The 24,855-nt window shown below is 43.7% G+C and overlaps 1 protein-coding gene across 4 annotated transcripts in view; it reads right to left on the reverse strand.

Annotated features, from left to right (window-relative positions):
• LOC137371268 (microtubule-associated tumor suppressor candidate 2-like) overlaps window positions 1-24,855 on the reverse strand; it is a 508,676-nt gene that overhangs the window by 38,006 nt on the left and 445,815 nt on the right. For all 4 annotated transcript variants that reach the window (XM_068033538.1, XM_068033540.1, XM_068033537.1 and 1 more), the window contains one exon: window positions 21,594-21,660. In XM_068033538.1, the coding sequence (XP_067889639.1) occupies window positions 21,594-21,660 (67 nt within the window). The remainder of the gene's footprint in view (window positions 1-21,593; window positions 21,661-24,855) is intronic.

Below are 24,855 nucleotides of genomic sequence, written 5' to 3' on the forward strand. Positions count from 1 at the left end.
TGTTTGATCTCATATTGGATCGGTGTACTTGTTCACACATCTGTAAGAACAAGTTAACTATTGTCCTAAAGTGAAAATATAAATCAAATATGTATGAAATTCCATATACCTACGTGTAACAGTTTCGAAACTGAATCTATATCTGGAAAGGCCAACAGAATCCTTATACAGAAGCACCAGGGACAGAAGTTAAATTTCAAAGGGAATATTCAGTGTGAATATGACAGCCATTAATACTACTGTACAAACTGATCAAAATGTGAATAGTACTTCAATATATTGACAAAATATCTCTTCTGTTCAGGTTATATGATCAAGAGTGACACATTTCCAAATTGTATGTTGTAATGTAAAATATCACTGCAGCAAACAAGGGCCTAGAAAATCCATGGGGTGCGACCCTGGCTGCTGACCCCGCCCAAGTTTACAGAATTCAAGTGAACCCAGGTGCACCTGTGCTGACAGTACATCAGTTCCTGAGGGCGGAGGAGTTGTAACTCTGGACTTAGGGATCCTCGCTCCTGGTCCCACCTCCTACATCAAAGGCCCTAAAGGAATGGACAGAGGTACGTCTGGCCTAATTTCAGGGTCAAAGATGTTACCAGATACTATGTGAGTACTTTGGACTTTAAAGGGTTAAATCTATATCTGAACAATTTCAGGACTGACTAATTTTGAACATCATGATGCGCTGATGCCATTTTTAAAGGGCTTTGAGCCCTTCTGGTAAATTTAAATATTTAAACTGCAAACAAATAAAAATAAAGATGTTTCTTCTGCCCCTCTCCCATCCCCTCAATAACAATTTAATTATTTGCCCTCTCCCTCACCAAAACACTTACCTTGTCCATCTGACCTTCCCCCCCCAAAAACTGCAGAAACTTTAACCTCAAACCCTTCCCACCATCCCCGACACCAATGATGTTACTTTGACCCCGATGCCCAGCCCCCTCCCCCGTCCCGCACTGAGAAACATACCTCCTCCCCCTCCCCTCCAGTTTGGCGCCTTGTTTCCCCGGATGGGGATCCGAAGGCATGGGAGCGCCGGCCACCAAACCAAAGATTGCAGTGGGGCATCAGGCGGCGATGTATCATTAAATCATTAATTTTAATTTATTTCAATATTCATAGTAGGTCTTGTTGCTGAGCAGTGGGGGAGCCGCCATGACGCCTTGTCAACACCGCTAATATCGGGGCGGGCCCTTGTGGCATCAGGGTGCGTGGCGGCCCTCTCCCAGAGGTATCTTCAGGCCCCCGCCCCCGCCCCCGCCCCCGCCACAGACCCCGACACCTGGCAGAGGACAAAATCCAGCCCTTAGTCACAATTCTCTGAATAGATCACTGACCTATCTGGGAGACATCACTGTGCTGCAATGCAGCTGAAATAAATTGTTCATCATTGAAGAAGCATCACTGGCTTTGTCAACACACATTGATTTTTAAAACCATTTTAAAATTTAATTATATATCCAGCTGCCTTAAAATACACCTGATTATCAAAAATAATAAACTGTGCTGTTTAACTAGTTCAGCAGTAAAGACTACAGACATTCTTTTCAGTATTTTATCCATCATTTCTATTCAATGTTCAGCACCATTCGCGACTCCTCAAATACTGAAGCAGTCCATGTCGAAATGCAGCAAGACCTGGACAATATCCAGGCTTGGGCTGATAAGTGGCAAGTAACATTCGCACCACACAAGTGCCAGGCAATGACCATCTCCAACAAGAGAGAATCTAACCATCTCCCCTTGACATTCAATGGCGCTGAATCCCCCACTATCAACATCCTAGGGGCTACCATTGACCAGAAACTGAACTGGAGTAGCCATATAAATACCGTGGCTACAAGAGCAGGTCAGAGGCTAGGAATCCTGTGGTGAGTAACTCACCTCCTGACCCCCCAAAGCCTGTCCACCATCCACAAGGCACAAGTCAGGAGTGTGATGGAATACTCTCCACTTGCCTAGATGGGTGCAGCTCCAACAACACTCAAGAAGCTCAACACCATCCAGGACAAAGCAGCCCGGTTGATTGGCACACCATCTACAAACATTCACTCCCTCCACAACTGAAGCACAGTGGCAGCAGTGTGTACCATCTACAAAATGCACTGCAGCAACATACCAAGGCTCCCTTCTTACCAGCACTGTGGGTGTACCTACCTCACATGCACTGCAGCGGTTCAAGAAGGCAGCTCACCACCACCTTCTTAAGGGCAATCAGGGATGGGCAATAAATGTTGGCATAGCCAGTGATGCCCACATCCCATGAATGAATAAAAAAAAATTAACAAATATACTTTAGCATAGCTAGGCTGTAGAACATTCAAACTGACACCAGTTACTGAAATAATATTGGAATGAGCTGAATATTATGATATATAGAACAACAAGTGGGGACTATGTGAGGGAGGGGAATGAAATTCAACTTCGGTGGGGTAGAAAAATGGAAGGGTTGTATAATGGGCGGCTGATTCATTACCGCCTGTTTTTTCTCCCTGCCAAAGTGCAATTTTACCCTCTGGATCTTGATAGATCACATGTGACCAGGTTAATTAAGCACTTTAGTTATAGAATGTTCTAGTTAATTATTTTGGGACATAGCTAGATTGAGGCTATCTTGGTCTCCTGGAATGGGCTGTGTAATGACCAATTGAGCACTTTCTACTCCATATTGACAAGCTGATTTTCTCTGGTTGGGGTGTCGGTGAGTCGTTCATCAAGTTAAAATTGCCACTCAGTGAGATCAGGTTAAGAGAAATTTATTTATGCAGAGGGTTAATGAAGGATAGAATGTTTGGCCACAAGGAGTGGCTGAAGCAGAGAGCATTGCACCATGTAATGGAAAGTTGTTTGGTTAAATGTTTGAAACCAGAGGAAGAGACAGGACTTTTGGGACAGAATGGGGCAGTGGGATTAGTTTTGGATTGCTCTAAGAGCTGCAGAGACATGATGGGCCAAATAGCCTCCTGCAGTGCTGTAAACTGCCATGATTCTAAATATTCAATCTCCTGGGCTCTGGATTTGAATGGAACAATATCTGACATTAAAAGCTCTTCAAAATATTAGGGCTGTGGAATCAGGATGTGGATCATGGCCCTGAAGTAAGGAAATGGTGTGCAATGTGCTTCTGACGCACTGCCCCATGCTGGGAAGGTGTTAGTGTGGGCGTGCCATATATGCACTTAAAGGGACAGCCTCCCCGACGGCAGGCAGTTAATTGGCTGCCGGCTGTTAAATAGCAACGGGGATCCAATGGAGGGCCAAGACGGGTTCTCCCCCGTCTTTGGCCTGCTGCCGGGACCCTGTCGCTGGAATAAAATCCGGCCCTCTGCTTTCTTCTCTCTGACTTCTGTGTAGTCAATATCTGGCCTTGGCGAGTGCCAATCTCAGCTCTCAAATCAGCACTATTACCACAGAGGAATTTCAGGACCTTTGGCCCCTGTTGGGTCTTGTTGTTCATGGTGGGCCAATTGGCAACATGGGTGCTTGTCATCACAACTTATCCACCTTGGGTTTGGCAGTTATGTGTAAAAATTACTCCATATACTTCTCTAATACATCAACATTCTCAGGTTCACCATCATTTGTAAACATCAATGCAAAATATTTATTTAATATCTCTAGCATATTGTCATCCTCCATAACCTCCTATAAGCCTGAGTGGTTCTATGCTCTCTAACTATTTTCTTTACTTTTTATATGTTTTTTTATTCTTTTATGAGATGTGAGCAAGCATCGCTGGCAAAGCCAGCATATGTTGCCCATCCCTAACTACCCTTGAGAAGGTGGTGGTGAGCTTCTAAAGACCTTTACAATTTCCTTTCATATCATCCACTAGTGTGGAGGATGAAGATATATGGTAGAGATGTTAATAAAAAATACACTATCAAGGTTTGTTTGGTCAAGGAGAGGTCTCATGATTGAAATGGCTTTAGTGAGTTGCAGACATATCTTGGAAGTCTTGCCACTGAAGAGGCCGGAATGTCTGGCAGAGGAGTCCAGAGCTGAGAAAGGGTGTATTGGGTCTCCCTTCTGGAAGAATGTTCTAAATAACCCTGCAGTTTCCTTGTGTTTTTGTACATAGTTTTAACAAGCCTGTGTTTCTCACGTCTATAGATCTATAATCTGTTGCTTTACAGTAATATTCATATCTTGCCATTGTTCTCTTCTTTATGTCATGGATCTTCTTCCAAACCTCCCAGCAGGGCTGTCCTCTCCCACCAAAATCTGATTGGGATATTCCATTACAGGAGCTACCATTGTATCAGGGGCCTGATTGCTAAATCAGGTTTTTGTCAGTTTTTATTCATCCATTAATTATGAACATTGTGCACTGCACAACTTCACTAACAAACTTTTTTTTTAAACATACCAGTGAAGTGATTCTGTAGCTGTTTGAGTAGAATTCATTATCGCAAAGCCAAAGTTTTCGCTAACAGGTGAAGAATGGGCACCTCCTGCTTTTGAAGATATAGTCCATTATATATCTTACAGTAATTCTGGAGAATGCTGCAGCAGTGGCTAACTCCAAACTAGTAGCTGTGCATGCAAATTATTCCATCAAAGCTTCATTTTCTAGCAGGTCAAAGGGTAGATTATTTTAAATTAGAAAACTTTGATTTTCACTCACTAACTGACCTTCATGGCCTATGATCAAACGTTGAATGGGTCATATGGTTTCTTTGATAAAATACCATCAGCCGACAGCATCTTCATCTCAGATCAAACTGATATGCAGCTTAGTTATGGCAAATGGTTCTTGATATTTGACAGGACTAATGGAAATTAACATTCAGGCATCCTGAGTCCTCTATAATATTAGAACATTTAAGAAGGATGGGAAAGAGCGCGGGAGGCAGTCTACACGCTTCCACATAATTATCTAGAGTGTTTTTGTAATCACAGAATAATACAGTGCAGAAGAGGCCCTTCGGCCCATCGAGTCTGCACCGATGCATTAAAGACTTAATGTCTTAATCGAGACTGGTTTCAAAGTAGGTTATTTCAAGTGGCTGTTGTGACTACATATCTTGATCCCAGTAGGAATAAGCAACTTGGCAAAATTATCAAACTCAGGATAAACTTGAATTTTTAAACAATCATCAAACAAAAAATTAGTTTTATATTAGTATAATTTCCCACATATTCCTTCATTTTGTACATACATGTTTGTTTAGGACAGTTTTGTGTTCTTCTTTAGTGGTCTGAAATCCTGCTTAAGGTTACTTCAGCCTGGCTGACGCAGCACTGATGCTTTCCCAGCAGACTGTAATGTCATTCATTTGCAGTAATGTTTTCAAACTGATATTATGCATATGCAAGCTTTTAAAATCTGATTTTTAAGATTTACATTTTATGCAACTGCTATGGTTGAAATAGATAGTTTGAGAATTGTATTTTTCACTCAAAAAGGTGAGGGAAGAAGACACTTGTATTCTTGTATCCATTGTCAGCATTATGCACCTCTAGGACAGATAGGCATAGGTCAGGTGTTAATAACTGCTTCCTCTATTCTGCATCAACAATGTACCTCATCCCCAAAGCAGTAGGGTGACATTTCCATTTCCTGCAGGAGCTTTACTTGGGCTTCTCTGTAATTTATTTTGAATTCCAATTGCTGAATTGTAGGTAATTTTGTACCTTAGGTAATGGAAACTACAAAGACTGTTTGGGATTATTTAAACTTATTTTTCTTAGGACTTGTGCGACTGATAGAAGAAGCTCTCATCCCATTTCATCAGGCCAGGTTAGATTAATAATCAGAGGGCAGTGTTTAAGCCATGCATTACCTACTCCCCTACATTTGATATTCATAAAAGCTGTAGCAGGGTACACTGGAACAGCTGTGGAATTTCAAAACCTTTGTTTGAATCTCTTCAGTCTACCTTCCACCCTTGTCACAACAACAAGACTGTCTAAAATTATGAATGACTTCCTCTGTGACTAACACCATCATTTGTCACCTCCTCTTCCCCCCCTCTTTGGGGGGGGAAAGTGAGCTGTGAGGAGGATGCAAAGAGGCTCCAACGTGATTTGGACAAGTTGGGCGAGTGGGCAAATGATGCAGTATAACATAGATAAATGTGAGGTTATCCACTTTGGTTGTAAAAACAGAAAGGCAGATTATTATCTGAATGGTGATAGATTGGGAAAGCGGGAGGCGCAACAAGACCTGGGTGTCCTTGTACACCAGTTGCTGAAAGCAAGCATTCAGGTGCAGCAAGCAGTTAGGAAGGTGAATGGTATGTTGGCCTTCATTGCAAGAGGATTTGAGTACAGGAGCAAAGATGTCTTACTGCAGTTATACAGGGCCTTAGTGAGACCACATCTGGAGTATTGTGTGCAGTTTTGGTCTCCCTATTTGAGGAAAGATGTTCTTGCCACGGACGGAGTGCAAAGATGATTTACTAGGCTGATTCCTGGGATGGCAGGATTGACGTATGAGGAGAGATTGGGTCAACTAGGCCTAGACTCACTAGAGTTTAGAAGAATGAGACGGAACTCATAGAAACCTATAACATTCTAACAGCACCAGACAGGCTAGATGCAGGGAGGACGTTCCCGATGGCTGGGGAGTCCAGAACCAGGGGTCACAGTCTCAGGATATGGGGTATGCCATTTAGAACCGAGATAAGGAGAAATTTCTTCATTCAGAGGGTGGTGAACCTGTGGTATTCTCTACCACAGAAGGCAGTGGAGGCCAAGTCATTGAATATATTCAAGAAGGAAATAGATATATTTCTTAATGCCAAAGGGATCAAGGGATATGGGGAGAAAGCGGGAACAGGGTACTAAATTAGACGATCAGCCATGATCTTTTTTGAATGGCGGCCAGGCCTGAAGGGCCGAATGGCTTACTCCTGCTCCTTTTTCCATGTCTACGTTTCTATGATACCACGTCCCTCCCTGGCCACTCACTTAGGTAAAATCAAACCATGAAAAGCTTTGATGTCCTACTCAATCCAGAGCTGAGCTTCAAATCCAAAAAGCTTTACATCACCAAGAAAACTCTCACATCCATAAAACTACCTGTCTCCACCACAACCTCAGTCACAGAAGCTTCCAGGCATTCTCTTGCTACCACTAGATTTGATTTCTCCAATGTCCTTTTTGCTGGGCTTCCATCCTTCATAAACCCCAACTAATGCAAAACTCAGCTGCCCAATCCTGTCCCTCACTAACCCATCACTGGCTCCCTGGCATCCAACAGAGTAAATTTTAAATGATCATCTTCAACTCTTCCCACAGACTCATTCGACCCTATCTATATAACCTCCTCCAGTCAGATGACCCCTCTACTACCCTTTACTCTGTTCACTCTTGTCCATTGTGCATCCCTCTCTCCCTTTGCCCCACCATTGGTAGTAGAGCCTATATCTGCCAATTATAGTCGCTGAGAGAGACTTTCAAGGATTGAAAGTAGTGCAAAGAAGAGCCATAAGGTTGATCTTTATGGGCAATTTTAACCTAACCCACCCAGTGGAGTGTAAAATGTGCACCCAATCTGATCCTGGCAGTTTCCCACCAGGCAGGTTAGTTTCAAATGATTCCACCCCCTCCCCAGAGTCAGAGGTCTGAGTTATGAGGAAAGACTGGAGACAATTTGGGTTTTTCAGCCTGTCTAAGATGTGATCTTATAAAGGTATATACAAGGTATTAAATGGTATGAAAAATATTAATCAGGAACACTTCTTTAAATTAAATAGTAGGTGTAAGATAAATGGACAGTGGTCCGCACAAGTGAAAGGTAACTTTAGGGCTGATATCAGGAGGTTCTTTAACATGTAGGGAGTGATCAACACTTTGAATGGGCTGCTGAATAAAGTGGTGATGGGGAAACCTCTGAATCATTTAAGAAAGAATTAAACGCAGAGATGAGGAACTATAAGGTTGTTCTGGATGGGTGTATTAAAATAGCCCTATCGACTTTGTAAGTATCTTGTGATTAATTCATCATGACATTTTAAAGATCTGGATCATTTCCGCTCTCAATCTTCTTTTCTCATGCAAAGCCAACTTCAAGTCCCGCCTCTTAACTTAAATCTCTAAATCCTAGAATCAGCTTGTTAGCTTTTGTCTGAACATTCTCCTATGTATCTAACCGTCTTTTGAAGGTTGGATGCCCAGAATTGCTCACAACATTCAAAGTGTGATTTCACAATGATCTATACAAGGTTTAGAAAGAAATTCTGAAGTATCAGTTCTGAAGAAGGGTCTCTGACCTGAAACGTTAACTCTGCTTCTCTCTGCACAGATGCTGCCAGACCTGCTGAGTATTTCCGGCATTTCTTGTTTTTATTTCAGATTTCCAGCATCTGCAGTATTTTGCTTTTATATTCGAAATTTTTTTTGACTCAGGCCAGAAGAACTAATTTTGATTATGCTAAATAATATTACAATATTTAAAAAAATTATTTTTTTTGTTTAGTAATGAGGAACACCAACATGAATCAAAATGATGAAATACACCTCCAAAGCTGCCAGTAGCTGATATTAAGTATAATAAATGGAAAGGATACAGTTTGAAATGTATTTTTACTTTCCACATTCAACTAAAAACAAATTTAGGTTCAGAGACATATTAAGTGAAAAGCATTAGGAGCCTGAAGCTTTCCTTTGATGTAATAGCTGGTATTTTTCAAAACTTTAAAGTAGAAATTAATGTACTGTTACTGTACATTACTGTACTTAACATTTGTGTGAGAAAAGAAGTTAAGGATTGCAATAGGTCAAAGGAAGTGGCTTACAAGGTCACCAGAAAAAGTGGTAAGCCCGAGGATCGGGAGCAATTTAGAGTCCAACAAAGGAGGACCAAGAAACTGAAAAAAAAAGGGAAAAGAGATTATGAATCTAAGATAGCTAGAAACTTAAAGGCGGACTGTGAAAGCTTCTTTAGATATGTTGAAAGGAAACAATTAGCAAGGATGAATGTGGGTCCATTGCAGGTGGAGACAGGACAGTTTGTGGTGGCGAATGAGGAAATGGTAGAGAAAGACTAAACAATTACTTTGTGTCTGTCTTCACAGAGGAAGATACAGAAAATCTCCCAAAAATACGAGGGCACCAAGGGACTTGTAAAAAGGAGGAACTGAAAGTAATTAGTATCAATAAAGAGGTAGTACTTGAAAAATTAATTGGATTGAAAGTTGATAAATCCCCTGGACCAGATGAGCTACATTCCAGAGTATTGAAAGAGATGGCTATAGAGATAGTAGATGCATTGTTGGTTATCTTTCAAAATTCTATAGATTCTGGAAGGGTTCCTACAGACTGGGAAGTAGCAAATGTAACCCCACTATTTAAGAAGGGAGCGAGAGAGAAAACGGAGAACTGTTGGTTTGACATCAGTAGTAGGGAAAATGTTGGAATCTATTATAAAGGACGAGATAACTGGACGCTTGGAAAATAATGATTTGATTGGGCAGAGTCAACATGGATTTGTGAAAGGGAAATCATTTTTGACCAACCTGTTGGAGTTTTTTGTGGATGTTACTTGTAGCCTAGATAAAGGAGAACCAATGGATGTGGTGTATTTGGATTTTCAGAAGGCTTTTGATAAGGCCCCACACAGGAGGCTAGTAAACAAAATTAGAGCACATGAGATTGGGGGTAATATACTGAAATGGATTGAGAATTGGTTAACAGACAGAAAGCAGAGAGTAGGAATAAATGGGTCATTCTCAGGATTGCAGACTGTTAGTAGTGGGATACCGCAAGGATCAGTGCCTGAGCCACAGCTGTTTACAATCTATATAAATGATTTGCATATGGGGATCAATTTAATATTTCCAATTTTAAAAAAAAATTTGATAAAGGTGTGCCCCTTCACCTTTCGGTTGCTTCCTTGGCTTTCCCCAAAGCGCACTGTGTAGCAATATGACTTCTGCCTCACCGTTCCGATAAGACTTGGTTTTGTGGGTTCCACCTAACCCTGCACTATTATTTCAGTGTGTTGCTTTTACTTTGGTCAGTTTGTATATTTGTGTGTGCCAAAGTGCTGCAAAAGAAAACACGGAGCCGACAGCACTTGCAAGGAGGTCACAACGAAGTCGTGAACACGTTCGGGGTAAAGCCACCAAGACCCTCCTTTGTTTTTATTTTCACGCGACACTGGTTGAAAGGGGGGGCGGGCTGTGTCTGAGAAGCTGGGGCACATGGCCTCCCCATTACAGAGAGGTTGGCACCGGGTTCAACTTTTTGTTATTCGTGCAACAAAACAGTAACCGACAAATACAAAGCATACACACACACGCCGCACATTGCACTGCAGCAATGCACCAAGGCTCCTTCGACAGCACCTTCCAAACCTGCGACCTCTACCAACTAGAAGTACATGGGCAGCAAATACATGGGAACACCATCACCTTCAAGTTCCCCTCCAAGTCACACACCATGCTGACCTGGAACTATATTGCCGTTCCTTCACTGTCGCTGGGTCAAAATCCTAGAACTCCCTTCCTAACAGCACTGTGGGTATACCTACCCCACATAGACTGCAGCGGTTCAAGAAGGCAGCTCACCACCACGTTCTCAAGGGCAATTAGGGATGGGCAATAAATGCTGGCCTGGCCAGCGGCACCCACATCCCATGAATGAATTTAAAAAAATTTGCGGATGACACAAAACTAGGAGGGAATGTAAGTTGTGAGGAGGATGCAAGGAGGATTCAAGGGGATTTGGACAGGCTAAGTGAACGGGCAAGAACATGGAAGATGGAATATAATGTGAATAAGTGTGAAATGATCCAATTTGGTAGAAAACACAGAAAGGCAGAGTATTTCTTAAATGGTGAGAAGTTGGGAAGTGTTGATGTCCAAAGAGACCTGGGTGTCCTTGTTCATGAGTCATTAAAAGCTAGTATGCAGGTGCAGCAAGCAATTAGGAAGGCAAATGGTATGTTGCCCTTCATTGCAGGGGGATTTGAGTACAGGAGTAAAGATGTATTGCTTCAATTGTATAAAGCATTGGTGAGACCGCACCTGGAGTATTGTGTACAGTTTTGGTTTCCTTATCTAAGGAAGGATATACTTGCCATAGAGTGAGTGCAATGGGGGTTCACCAGACTGATTCCTGAGATGGCGAGATTGTCTTATGAGGAGAGATTACCGAAACTGGGCCTGTATTCTCTACAGTTTCGAAGAATGAGAGATGATCTCATTGAAACTTACAAAATTCTTACAGGGTGTGACAGGGTGGATATGGATAGGATGTTTCCTCTGGTTTGTGAGTCTAGAACAAGGGGACACAGTCTCAGAATAAGGGACAGGCCATTTAAAACTGAGATGGGGAGGAATTTCTTTCCTCAGAGGGTGGTGAATCTGTGGGATTCTCTACCCCAGAGGGTTGTGGAAGCTCAATCATTGAGCATGTTCAAGACAGAAATCAATAGATTTCTGAATACTTACGACATCAAGGGATATGGGGATAGTGGGCAAAATGGCATAGAGGTAGATGATCAGCCATGATCTGTTTGAATGGCGGAGCAGGCTCGATGGGCCAAATGGCCTACTCCTGCCCCTATTTCCTGTGATCGTATGCTATTTTCTGCTTATTTTATGAGTTATCTTCCAATTAACACAGTGAGCAGGAAGTTCCATCCGAACACAATATTGGAAATAATAAGGAATAAATTTCAACTTCAGTGGGGGTGGAAAACAACAGCAACAACTTGCATTTATATAGCACCTTTAATGTATTCAACTTCCCACAGTTCTTCACAAGGAGCAGTTATTTAGTTTAGTTTAGTTTAGAGATACAGCACTGAAACAGGCCCTTCGGCCCACCGAGTCTGTGCCGACCATCAACCACCCATTTACACTAATCCTACACTAATTCCACATGCCTACCACATCCCCACCTGTCCCTATATTTCCCTACCACCTACCTACACTAGGGGCAATTGCTAATGGCCAATTTACCTATCAACCTGCAAGTCTTTGGCATGTGGGAGGAAACCGGAGCACCTGGAGGAAACCCACGCAGACACAGGGAGAACTTGCAAACTCCACACAGGCAGTACCCGGAATTGAACCCGGGTCACTGGAGCTGTGAGGCTGCGGTGCTAACCACTGCACTACTGTGCCGCCCTAACAAATATAAAACAAAATTTATAAAACAAAATTTGACCGAGCCACATAAGGAGATATTAAGACGGGTGACCAAAAGATGGATCAAAGATGGAGGTTATAAAGAGCATCTTAAAGGAGGAAATCAAGGTACAGAAGTGGCGAGCTTTTGGGAGGGAATTCTAGAGATTAAAGCCTAAGGACCAGAATGCACAGCTGCTAATGATGGCGCAAAGAAAATCGGAGAAGGGCAAGAGGCCAGAATTGAGAAGTGCAGAGATCTCAGAGCATTGTAGGGTTATAGGAGATCACAGATATAGAGCAGGGCAAGGCCATGGAAGATGGCTGTGGTTGTTTGAGGCCAATCATCCCTGTCCCAGGACTTCGCTCTCAGGGTCATGTCCTAGGCTCAGTAGGTCAGAAGTGGGGATGTTTGCTAATGATTGAACAGTGTTTAGTGCCATTCAAAATTCCTCAGATACTGAAGCAGTCTGTGCCAATATGCAGCAAGACCTGGACAACATTCAGGCTTGGCAAGTAACATTTGTGTCACACAAGTGCCAGGCAATTACCATCTCCAACAAGAGAGAATCTAACCATCTCCCATTAATATTCAATGCCATTACCATTGCTGAATCCCCAACTATCAACATCCTGGAGGTTACCATTGGCCAGAAACTGAATTGGACCAGCCATATAAATGCTATGGCAACAAGAGCAGGTTAGAGGCTGGGGATTCTGAGATGAGTAACTCACCTCCTGCCTCCCTAGGTCTGTCCACCATCTACAAGGCACAAGTGAGGATTGTGAAGGAATACTCTGCACTTGCCTGGATGAGTGCGGCTCCAACAACACTTAAGAAGCTCGACACCATCCAGGACAAAGCAGCCCACTTGATTGGCACCCCATCCACTACCTTAAACATTCTCCCTCCATCACCGTACACAGTGGCAGCAGTGTGTACAAGAGGCATAGCAGCAACTCACCAAGGCTCTTTCGACAGCACCTTCCAAACCTGCGACCTCTACCACCTGGAAGGACAAGGACAGCAGACGCATGGGAACATCATCATCTGCAAGATCCCCTCCAAGCCACACACCATCCTGACTTGGAACTATAGCACCATTTCTTCACTGTCGCGGGATAAAAATCCTGGAACTTCCTTCCTAACAGCAATGTGGGTGTACCGACAGCACAAGGACTGCAGCGGTTCAAGAAGGCAGCTCACCACCACTTTCTCAAAGCCAATTAGGGATGCGCAACAAATGCTGGCCTAGCCAGTGATGCTCACATCCCAAGAAAGAATTTTTAAAAAGCTGCTACTGCAATTTTCCACCTCTGCCGAAGTTGAAAATTACTTCCAATAATTTCTAGGCTAAAAGGTGGTACAGTTTCATTCAAAACTGTTATAAATAATTAAAGCCAAGTTGCTAGTCACCATATTTGATGGAAGCAGACCCAAAAATAATTATTTGAATAATCTGAACAAATCATCATGTATTTCAGGGATTATGCTTTGAGTTTCAGAAAAGCCTTCAGAAAAAAGTCTGACGACAAATTAAAATCTATATATTAAATGAATGGACTTTGGGATACATTCTCAGCTAAGTGTTTCATGTTTCTTAAACATCATTAAGAATAAAGTAATAACCAGAACCAGATCATAAAATTTTGATGTTGCAATATCACTATAAAATGAGCCTTGCCCATCACAAGCCATAGCAACTGAAAAAATGAACCTAACTCATTTTTATTAAAATATCACCTCTATTAAAAAATTATGTTGGGAATACATCATACTGGGTGAGCAGATATGAAGCATATTACATTTAATCGGAATAATTATGTGGCACTGAAGCAGAAGAAGGCTTATCAACAGGATCCATTTTGAAAATCACATGCAAAGAACCATGCCTGACATCAACATTGTTTTTTTTTTGTGCTTTTTAAACAAAATTTAATGGTGGTGCTGATTACAACGGAAGTGAAACTGTCCTAAATAATTTATTTGGGGCAGCAGAGTGAGGAAGCTGAATGAACATCAGTAACTGCAGTCACTAATCTAAGTGTGCCCCGAAATCAACAGTTTAAATTCATTCAACTCTGTTACAGTGTTAGGGTCAGCAACCTTTCTAATGATGACATAAACAATTATTGTTTAAAGAAAAAGTATTCAACAAGTTAACAGAAGAAAACAAAAGCATGTTTGACTTATTCAGAATTCTTTGTAACACAGAGGGTTAAAAATAGATTGCACCATGCCTATTTTATAAACTTCCATTGAGGACACTTCAGATGACCCTGGTGGGTAACCCTGAGAAGCTGTGGGCCTAGAGGGCCTGGCTGCAGACTGTAGCACCTGGGTATGGGCTGGAGAAGTCTGGCCCAACTAGCTGTCCAGCACTAACAAGAGCATTGGAGGAATGGGTGTGGGAGCAGACAATGCTGTCATCCTGAGAGAGTAGAGCTATTGCCTATCCCATGGAGCCAAGGCCACTATCATGGAATTGTGCTTTAGCATTCCTATGGGTCTGTGCAAGAAGAGAGTACAGGAGTGAGGTGACACACTGAAAGCCCCTGTCAACATTGGCCCCCAAATCCAAGATAGCAGCCATTTGAACTTCCATTGGCAAATGTCAGAGCTGTCAGCACAGGCTTCATCATGGTTGGGGCCACTGTGGTGTTGATGGAGCTGATCACTCTCTCCATGTTGGACAGGATGGTCTCCATGTTCTGCGTGAAGTCCTGAAACAGGTTGGAGGTGGACTCCTCCGTGCTCCACAATATTGTGTCAAAGCTCACTAGCACCATCTAGTATTTCCTGGATTACGCCCATAGCTTTCTTTGGTAGCCTGGACCCTGGAAGTCAGCATCTGCGTCCTCTGCACTAGAGCTGGTATGTGATCTCGCCCTCCGGTGAGCTGGCAGTTGTGCTTCCCTATTGCCTTGCCTTAACTCCTGCAACTTGTAGCTAATGATTCGCCAAGTAAAAGCTCCTCCTCTAAAGTATACATGGCGCCAATCTCTGGGGTTAGATTGACTGACTGTGCATCTTCAGGAAGACTGGCCTCTTCCTATAAAATGACACAACAACATCCACATTTTCAGCACCTGAATTGAAAGAGATTGACAAGGGTTAGTTTTAGTGTGAAGGGAGAGCAGAGAGAGATGAGTGGCTGGTGAAAGAAACTGCAGTTGTTTTTGCAGATGCTGCAGGGTGCACAGCTAAAGGAAAAAAAGAGTACAAGTTGTGAATACTTGTGAAGAAACACTACCTGACATCGCCTCTAGTGATGCTTCTCACCACAGCCATGACTCTTCCCACCTGCCCGTGAGGGTCAGTATGTGTTAATCCAGAGGGATGTGCAGCCAGGCTCAGCCTTCTCTGGTCACTGCCTCCTGGCTCATGTTATGCATGACCTTTTCCAAGAAAGAAGGAGCTGTGTTGATTATGTCTTTCTGAGGTGTTTAGAGAATTTGCCTGTCATGGTCAAATACTTTGTATATTCTGCGGAAAGGCAATGTGTGGGGAAGTGAGGGCTGCAATTGTAGTGACAATAGGAGGATCAGAGTGTGTGGGTGGGAGAAGGTCGAGTGGCATGGTGCAGTGATAGCAGAAGAGTGAATGGAAGCATGGAGGGGAGTGTTGTGAATACTGAGGCTGGTGGTGGTGAAGGCATGAGAAGAGAGTAATATACTTACCTTGATAATTCTGATGAGGTCGGTTAACTTAATCTTGTCGTGGGAGCTAAGTTCCTGGCATTAATCTCCTCTGCAACCTCTTCCCAAAGGCAGCAGGGTTCCCTAGAGTGCTTTTTGCCCCGAGGGGAACAGAATACCCCTCCGCAGGGACTCCAAAGCAGCACTGGAAAGACTGGGGGCTCGATCTGCAGCTTATGCAGCCATTTCTTTCTTCTGAAGAATTCCCTGCTGTCTACACCAATTTCACTTGAAACAGGTGTTTTTTAAAGGGCTGGTGAGATTATCTTTTTAAGTTCCCCCAAAGAAGCTATGGAGATCTTCTTTTCTTAACCATTATGTATTTCCTTTGTAATGCTCTTGTATTTTGCTATTATTTCATGTCTGTTCAGTGTCTAGAATTATGATAATGGTTTTATACTGATCTTTAAGCGGCATCCTGCAAGCTTTATATAGAGATGAAATAAAATGGCATTCAAGATTACGCAAGGGAAAGTACCTGATTATTTGAAGATAATTTTGTCCTCGTATATAATCCTGAACCACGTTTCTAATGATTACTACTACTGGGCAGTTTCCATCAACTGAAAGGATAAAGCAATCCTGTCTGTGGTCCAGTCTACAAACTCTTAATGTTGTTCCATTGCCAGCTGATTAGAAGCGTTTTTACAACTGTGCTATTCAGTCCCTCCCTCCCCAGCTCAAAACATGATATGATGCAATATATAGTGGCTGGGCCTGTCTCACAGAGTGCAGGTTGTCAAAGAACAAAGACAATTACAGCACAGGAACAGGCCCTTCGGCCCTCCAAGCCTACGCCGATCCAAATCCTCTATCTAAACCTGTCGCCTATTTTCTAAGGGTCTGTATCTCTTTACTTCCTGCCCATTCATGTATCTGTCTAGATACATCTTAAAAGACGCTATCGTGCCTGCGTCTACCACCTCCGCTGGCAACGCGTTCCAGGCACCCACCACCCTCTGCGTAAATAACTTTCCACGCATATCCCCCCTAAACTTTTCCCCTTTCACTTTGAACTCGTGTCCCCTAGTAATTGAATCCTCCACTCTGGGAAAAAGCTTCTTGTTATCCAACCTGTCTATACCTCTCATGATTTTGTACACCTCAATCAGGTCCCCCCTCAACCTCTGTCTTTCTAATGAAAATAATCCTAATCTACTCAACCTCTCTTCATAGCTAGCGCCCTCCATACCAGGCAACATCCTGGTGAACCTCCTCTGCACCCTCTCCAAAGCATCCACATCCTTTTGGTAATGTGGCGACCAGAACTGCACGCAGTATTCCAAATGTGGCCGAACTAAAGTCCTATACAACTGTAACATGACCTGCCAACTCTTGTACTCAATACCCCGTCCGATGAAGGAAAGCATGCCGTATGCCTTCTTGACCACTCTATTGACCTGCGTTGCCACCTTCAGGGAACAATGGACCTGAACACCCAAATCTCTCTGTACATCAATTTTCCCCAGGACTTTTCCATTTACTGTATAGTTCACTCTTGAATTGGATCTTCCAAAATGCATCACCTCGCATTTGCCCTGATTGAACTCCATCTGCCATTTCTCTGCCCAACTCTCCAGTCTATCTATATTCTGCTGTATTCTCTGACAGTCCCCTTCAGTATCTGCTACTCCACCAATCTTAGTGTCGTCTGCAAACTTGCTAATCAGACCACCTATACTTTCCTCCAAATCATTTATGTATATCACAAACAACAGCGGTCCCAGCACGGATCCCTGTGGAACACCACTGGTCACACGTCTCCATTTTGAGAAACTCCCTTCCACTGCTACTCACTGTCTCCTGTTGCCCAGCCAGTTCTTTATCCATCTAGCTAGTACACCTTGGACCCCATGCGCCTTCACTTTCTCCATCAGCCTACCATGGGGAACCTTATCAAACGCCTTACTGAAGTCCATGTATACGACATCTACAGCCCTTGCCTCATCAATCAACTTTGTCACTTCCTCAAAGAATTCTATTAAGTTGGTAAGACATGACCTTCCCTGCACAAAACCATGTTGCCTATCACTGATAAGCTCATTTTCTTCCAAATGGGAATAGATCCTATCCCTCAGTATCTTCTCCAGCAGCTTCCCTACCACTGACGTCAGGCTCACCGGTCTATAATTGCCTGGATTATCCCTGCTACCCTTCTTAAACAAGGGGACAACATTAGCAATTCTCCAGTCCTCCGGGACCTCACCCGTGTTTAAGGATGTTGCAAAGATATCTGTTAAGGCCCCAACTATTTCCTCTCTCGCTTCCCACAGTAACCTGGGATAGATCCCATCCGGACCTGGGGACTTGTCCACCTTAATGCCTTTTAGAATACCCAACACTTCCTCCCTCCTTATGCCGACTTGACCTAGAGTAATCAAACATCTGTCCCTAACCTCAACATCCGTCATATCCCTCTCCTCGGTGAATACCGATGCAAAGTACTCATTTAGAATCTCACCCATTTTCTCTGACTCCACGCATAACTTTCCTCCTTTGTCCTTGAGTGGGCCGATCCTTTCTCTAGTTACCCTCTTGCTCCTTATATATGAATAAAAGGCTTTGGGATTTTCTTTAACCCTGTTTGCTAAAGATATTTCATGACCCCTTTTAGCCCTCTTAATTCCTCGTTTCAGATTGCGCCTACAATCCCGATATTCTTTCAAAGTTTCGTCTTTCTTCAGCCGCCTAGACCTTATGTATGCTTCCTTTTTCCTCTTAGCTCGTCTCACAATTTCACCTGTCATCCATGGTTCCCTAATCTTGCCATTTCTATCCCTCATTTTCACAGGAACATGTCTCGCCTGCACGCTAATCAACCTCTCTTTAAAAGCCTCCCACATATCAAATGTGGATTTACCTTCAAACAGCTGCTCCCAATCTACATTCCCCAGCTCCTGCCGAATTTTGGTATAGTTGGCCTTCCCCCAATTTAGCACTCTTCCTTTAGGACCACTCTCGTCTTTTTCCATGAGTATTCTAAAACTTACGGAATTGTGATCACTATTCCCAAAGTAGTCCCCTACTGAAACATCAACCACCTGGCCAGGCTCATTCCCCAACACCAGGTTCAGTATGGCCCCTTCCCGAGTTGGACTATTTACATACTGCTCTAGAAAACCCTCCTGGGTGCTCCTTACAAATTCTGCTCCATCTAGACCTCTAACACTAAGGGAAACCCAGTCAATGTTGGGAAAATTAAAATCTCCTATCACCACCACCCTGTTGCTCCTACAGCTTTCCATAATCTGTTTACATATTTGTACCTCTATCTCACGCTCGCTGTTGGGAGGCCTGTAGTACAGCCCCAACATTGTTACCGCACCCTTCCTATTTCTGAGTTCTGCCCATATTGCCTCACAGCTCGAGTCCTCCATAGTGCCTTCCTTCAGTACAGCTGTGATATCCTCTTTGACCAGTAATGCAACTCCTCCACCCCTTTTACCTCCCTCTCTATCCCGCCTGAAGCATCGGTATCCTGGGATATTTAGTTAAAGTCCTCTCTTTCTGAAGTGAAACTGAGGGCGAGATTTTAACTTATTGAAAACCCACCCACTAACACAAAGAGGGAAATTTTAAGCTCTGCCCCACGGCATTTTCGGAGGCGGGGAGAGCATAAAATCAGGTGGGATGGTGGCTGCTGGGACCTCACCACCTTCCCGCCTCCACCAAAATTAAGTCCAGGTCCGGAAGGCCTGTGAAAGGCCTTCCCACCCTGTTGGTAACCGAGGCCTATAACTGGGCAATTAATGCCCAATTAAGGGCCTCATCCCACCGCCGCAATTAGCTGTGCAGCGGGCGGCCCTGTCGCCCCACAGGAAGCACAGCAAAAAAAAAACGTGCAGGCTGCTTCCTGGCTCCGGGGGTGGGGGGGTGGGGGTGAAGGGTGGGGGTCCCTTGTTAAAAGGCACTTAGTGCCTGAATAAGACACCCGGCATCGGGAAGGGGAGGGGGGGCCCACTGACAGCCGCCCTCCCGCCCTTGCTACCGACCCCCCTACACGCCCCTCCCTCACGACCCCCACTCTACAAGACCCCTCCCGCCCTGACCTACCTGTGGCCTGGGTCCAGCACCGCTCCTGGGCCTCCACCAGCAGTAGCCACCGCTTCTGTGGTGGTACTGCTCAGTGAAAGAGCTGTCGTCCTCTGATTGGCTGGCATCTCTCCGAGGGCAGGACTTCTGTCACCCGGGTCCTTGATCCTGTGGAAGGCCCACTGCTGTCCACTTAAGTGCCTAATTGGCACTAGATTTGGCGGGCCACCCACAGAAGAGATGAGATGGAGTTCTCAGCATTGCTTTTTTCTGACATAGGCTGGGATTTTATGCCATCCCAGCGAGCTGGATGGTGGCGAGAGAGTGGCGTAAAATGGTGCGCAAAGCTCCGGGAGGCCTTCCTGACCCGCTCCCACCGCCACCCTACTTTATGTAGGGCGGGGGTGGCGGAAAACAGGCTACCTGCCCCAGGCCAGTCAATGCCCTTAGTTTTCCAATTAACGGCCACTTAAGGGCCTTCGCCTGCCTCCACAGGGAGTTTATCCGTGGCAAGTGGGCGTCCTGGAGCTGGGAAAGGCGGCCCAGTGAAAGCTGTCAACCTCTCCACGTCCTGTGGGGGCCCTGACAATCAAGCACAGGATGCCCGACTGAGGGCCGCGCCCGCTTCCCCAACCACCCCCAGGACCCAAAACGCTCCCCTTCCCCCCAAACGACTACCCTTGCCTTGCCGGGGCACAACTGATTACCCTTGGCAAGGCAACACAAACTTACCTGCAGTTCTGGCTCAAATAAAAACAAGAAATGCTGGAAATACTCAGCAGGTCTGGCAGCATCTGTGGAGAGAGAAGCAAAGTTAACGTTTCAGGTCAGTGACCCTTTGTCATTCCTGGCTCCATGTCCTTGGCTGGGCTGCAGTCCCAGAAGTGGCCACCGCTCCTGGTGGCGCTGCTGGGACTAAGAAATGCTGGCCCGATGATTGGCAGGCAGCTCGGAACAATTAAAGCCTGGGGACCCGTAAAATAAGGGATGGATCCCCAGACTAGGCGGAAGCGGGTTCACCACCGAATTTTACGTAAAATCCAGCCCATGGAGTCCCCGGCGCCAGGATAAAATCCCAGCCAGAGTTAAAATCGGGCCCTGATTGTTCAAAGGTAAATAGATGAAAATTTGCTAAATTACGTGGGTTGCCATTCTTTTATATTACTTTAAACCTTTGCTTGGTTCCCAGATTTAAACTTGATCATACAATGATCAGTTTTAAATCTTTCCGCAGTAAATACTTATATTGTTGTTTGCTACCAATACACATAGAAAAATGTGAAAGCAATTTGACTTTATAGTGCAGGGTAAATTTACACACATGAACTTTCGGATGTTTATTTTATTCAATTTATTGAACTCCTGTCTGTACCTCAGCCTAAAAGAATGACACATCTTATTTGGAAATGACTCATAGTGATGTGTATTACTACATTTAAACAATTACTGTACCAATAACCAAGACCTGAAAACATCCAATAACATGAAGCAAAGTTGGAACAAAATCGTAGATATTCATGAGACAGTCTATTTATGAGATGCATAAGGAGTGTATGCATGATTTAAAAGTGTGGTGACACCCAGGCTAGGACAGAAACAAGTTGTGACCTCAGCACCATATCAACAGGATGAATTATTGCTCTGTATTTCCCCACTGACACAAAAACAGCCACTGGACCCATAATATTTCAGTACATTGCTTTTGTAGGAACTTCAGAGACAAAATACACAGACAGCAATACTTGTGGTGCATTTCATTATTCAGCTTACCTACTTCCTCCCTGATATGAGCAAGCTCAATGGAGAGTTCTTTCTCTTTGATAAGGACACTTTCATTCTGCAAATAAAGATAGAAGAATTTAGAATACAAAAAGTAGGGAATAGCAACAACAGGGTGATTTGAACCCTGCTCAACCTGTGAAATCAATGGAATGAAAAGAAGGTGGGTTCTACAACAAGCGGGCAAGCCGCTCTGCCTAATTATTGCCCAGTCAATGAAAGTGGAAATCTACCCCTATATTACTGTCTATTCTGTATTTTCTGACAAACAACTGTTCTGAGGTAAGTGTTCACAAACACAATTAATTATCAACATGCTCCCTTGGAGATTTTATTTAATGTATTTTACAAAGGTCTCAATTTATTCTTTGTCACAGTAGCTCACTGAGGCCTTCATAATAGCTACTAAACTTAGAAGGTACCTTTTCTATTACCTGTACATCCAGAATTATCTCTGAGCTGTGAAACATTTAGTAGTTATAGGAGATTAGTAAAGTACAAACTCTGTTTTACAAACTTCACAATAATGGCGAAATCAAGTCTTAAACCAACAAAAACAAGCTTGTGTTAATGCTGGAAAGCCAGAAATCTGAGAGTGAAAAACTAACTTCAACAGAGAATGAAAAGCTACCACACTGTGATTCTCTCATCCCATTCAAATAAAAAAAAAGCCGTGATTGTGCAACATTGTAAAAATGTAGGGTAAAATAGTGAACAAAAGAAAACCTCTTTGGGGTTGGCCCCTAATCATAATGTCACCCCTTTAAGACAGAAAATTGTCAGTTTAAGTTATCACCGTGGATAGAGTTGTCAATTGAACTGCAGCTTTACCCATGTCCTCGATCTTCAATATTCACAATATAATAATGTAAACATACATGGTCATTATGAACAAAATAGGATTTTTTTCCTCATAAAACACTTTGACAATAAAACCAAACCCTAAATTATTTCAACTCGAGCTGCCCCATGACTTTAGTCGCCACCCTGTGTCAGTGGAACAAAAAGAAACAATGGAAGTTAAATTACCCTCTTGTCCAGACAACCAAAGCAGTAATACAGCTTGCAACAGCAATGGCCCATCCTAGCAGGCTTGGTGGTACAGAAGCCTGCTTCATTCAGTCGGTCTGCTCACAAGTCCTTTGCTGCATTGATTTTTAGTAAATGCTGCACACTGGCAACAGCAACCCCTACCTGCATGTGGCACTACAAACTACCTTATTCCTCCTAATATTTCCCGAAACACAGAAAGGGGGAAGAAAGGTACAGGAAGATTATCGACATCCTGCTCAGGGGGAGGTTACTGTGCCGGTTCAGGCAGCATCAGAGTGAGGCTGATCAATAAGAATATGTCACTGATTTCATCACTCTTCAAGCTGACAGCATAACGGCACTATGGAGATTTGCAAATTTAACGCGTAGAAAAAGAAAAAACTCCATTACAAAAAACATATAAATCACTGATTTTATGAAGCAAATGGTTTCCTGTTAACAGTTATAGCATCGGGGTAAATCTACATTCCTGGCAGCTGTTTGAAGCTACTAACCATCCATATAAAATAGGTCCCTTTAATAAGTCACTGTTTTGTTACTCAGCTACTAGCTTTATTGTGGTAATGGGTGGGGTTACAATAATTCAAACCCAGATATGTGCAAGATACCTCTATTTAGACTGTAAATAAGAACTAAAGTGGTACTGCATCGTACATCAATCAATCCAGACCTGTTCCTTCATTTTTGAGTGTTCCGTTTAAGATTGTGTACAAAACCTGAATTTTAAAACAGCAAATGCTGAAATATAAAGCAGATCCCATCAACATCTGAGAAGCAAAAAGATAGATTAATGTTTCACAGAACCCTTTTGTTCTAACTGATCTCTACCTGAAATATTAGCCTGTCTTTTCTCTTTTCAGATGCAAATGTATATTCTGTTTTTATTTCAGGTCTGCAATATTTTCAGTTTTTTCTTTTTACCTCCACCTAAATTGAACATAGCAACACTAAAACATGATGGGTAAAGTAGTAAGTTAACATAAAATTCAGAGCAATTTAAAGTTATAACCACTTCTATCCATCGGGAAAAAAGAATGTGCATTACTAAGAAAGAAAGAGGTTACATTTATACATGGGGCTGAATTTTACCCTTGGCGGATGGGAGCCATCCACAGAATGCAAAGTCGGTGGCAAACCTGCCTCCGCCTGGCCTGGGGATCCGGCCTGCATTTTACGATCCCGGCCTTTAACTGGTCTTGGGCGAGGCTTCCACCTCATTGAGGCAGTACGTCCAACCTAATGGAGCTGTCGGCCAATCAGCGGGCTAGCAGCTCTTAGTCTCAGCAGCATCACTGGAAGCGGTGGTCACTGCTGGGACTGCAACCCAGCCATCGGAAGGAAGATGATGGACGGGCCCAGAACGAAGGGAAGGTTTTGGGACCTCGCCAGGGATGATCAGTTGGGCCCTGGCAAGGCAAGGATGGTCGATTGGGGGGACAGGGGGCGTGTGGGTGTTTTTGTAAGATGGCTTTTGTAAGAAGGCTTTTTTCGGGCCTGGCCTGCCTGACCAGGGGTTAGCGGTGGGCGGAGGTCCTTAAATGGCCGTTAACTGGCCACTTAAGGGCCTTGCTTGGCCTGGGCGGGCAGGCTGTTTTTCGCAATTGCCACCTTGCATAAAGTGGCGGCAGAGGCGGGAGTGGTTCGGGAAGAGCCTCCTACTCCATTTTATGCACCCCAACCCCCCCACCTTCCTGCTCTTTGGGGGGGGGGGGTGTAAAATTCAGCCCATTGCCTTCCCATTTTCAGGCCATTAAAAGAATTTCATAGACAATGGAATAATTTTGAAGTGGAGTAACTCTAATTATGTAGGCAAATGTGATAGCTGATTTGTGTACAGTAAAGGCCCTCAAAGAGCAAACAAAAAAAATTAGCATTTTTGATGAAGACCGTATGCTAGCCACGTTACCAGGAGAATTCCTTAATCTTTTTAAGTAGTACCATGGGATCTTTAAAATCCATCAAGCAACACAGTTTAAAGTCCTGTCTGAACAACAACACCTCTGCAAATGCAGCATTCCCTCAGCACTGCACTAAAGGCTCATGCTAGGTGATGTGCTCAAATCCTGAGTATGGATCTTGTTCTCCCCCAGGCGTTGGGTTTCGTGGCGGGGGAAGCCCGAAGATGGCTCCAGATGAGGCTCGCCACGGACCTCAACACCATGAGGACCCAGCCCGATCCTCCCGGCGGCAGCGAGGCTCT

Source organism: Heterodontus francisci, chromosome 6, assembly GCF_036365525.1.
Source record: "Heterodontus francisci isolate sHetFra1 chromosome 6, sHetFra1.hap1, whole genome shotgun sequence".
Taxonomy (NCBI): Eukaryota; Metazoa; Chordata; class Chondrichthyes; order Heterodontiformes; family Heterodontidae; genus Heterodontus; species Heterodontus francisci.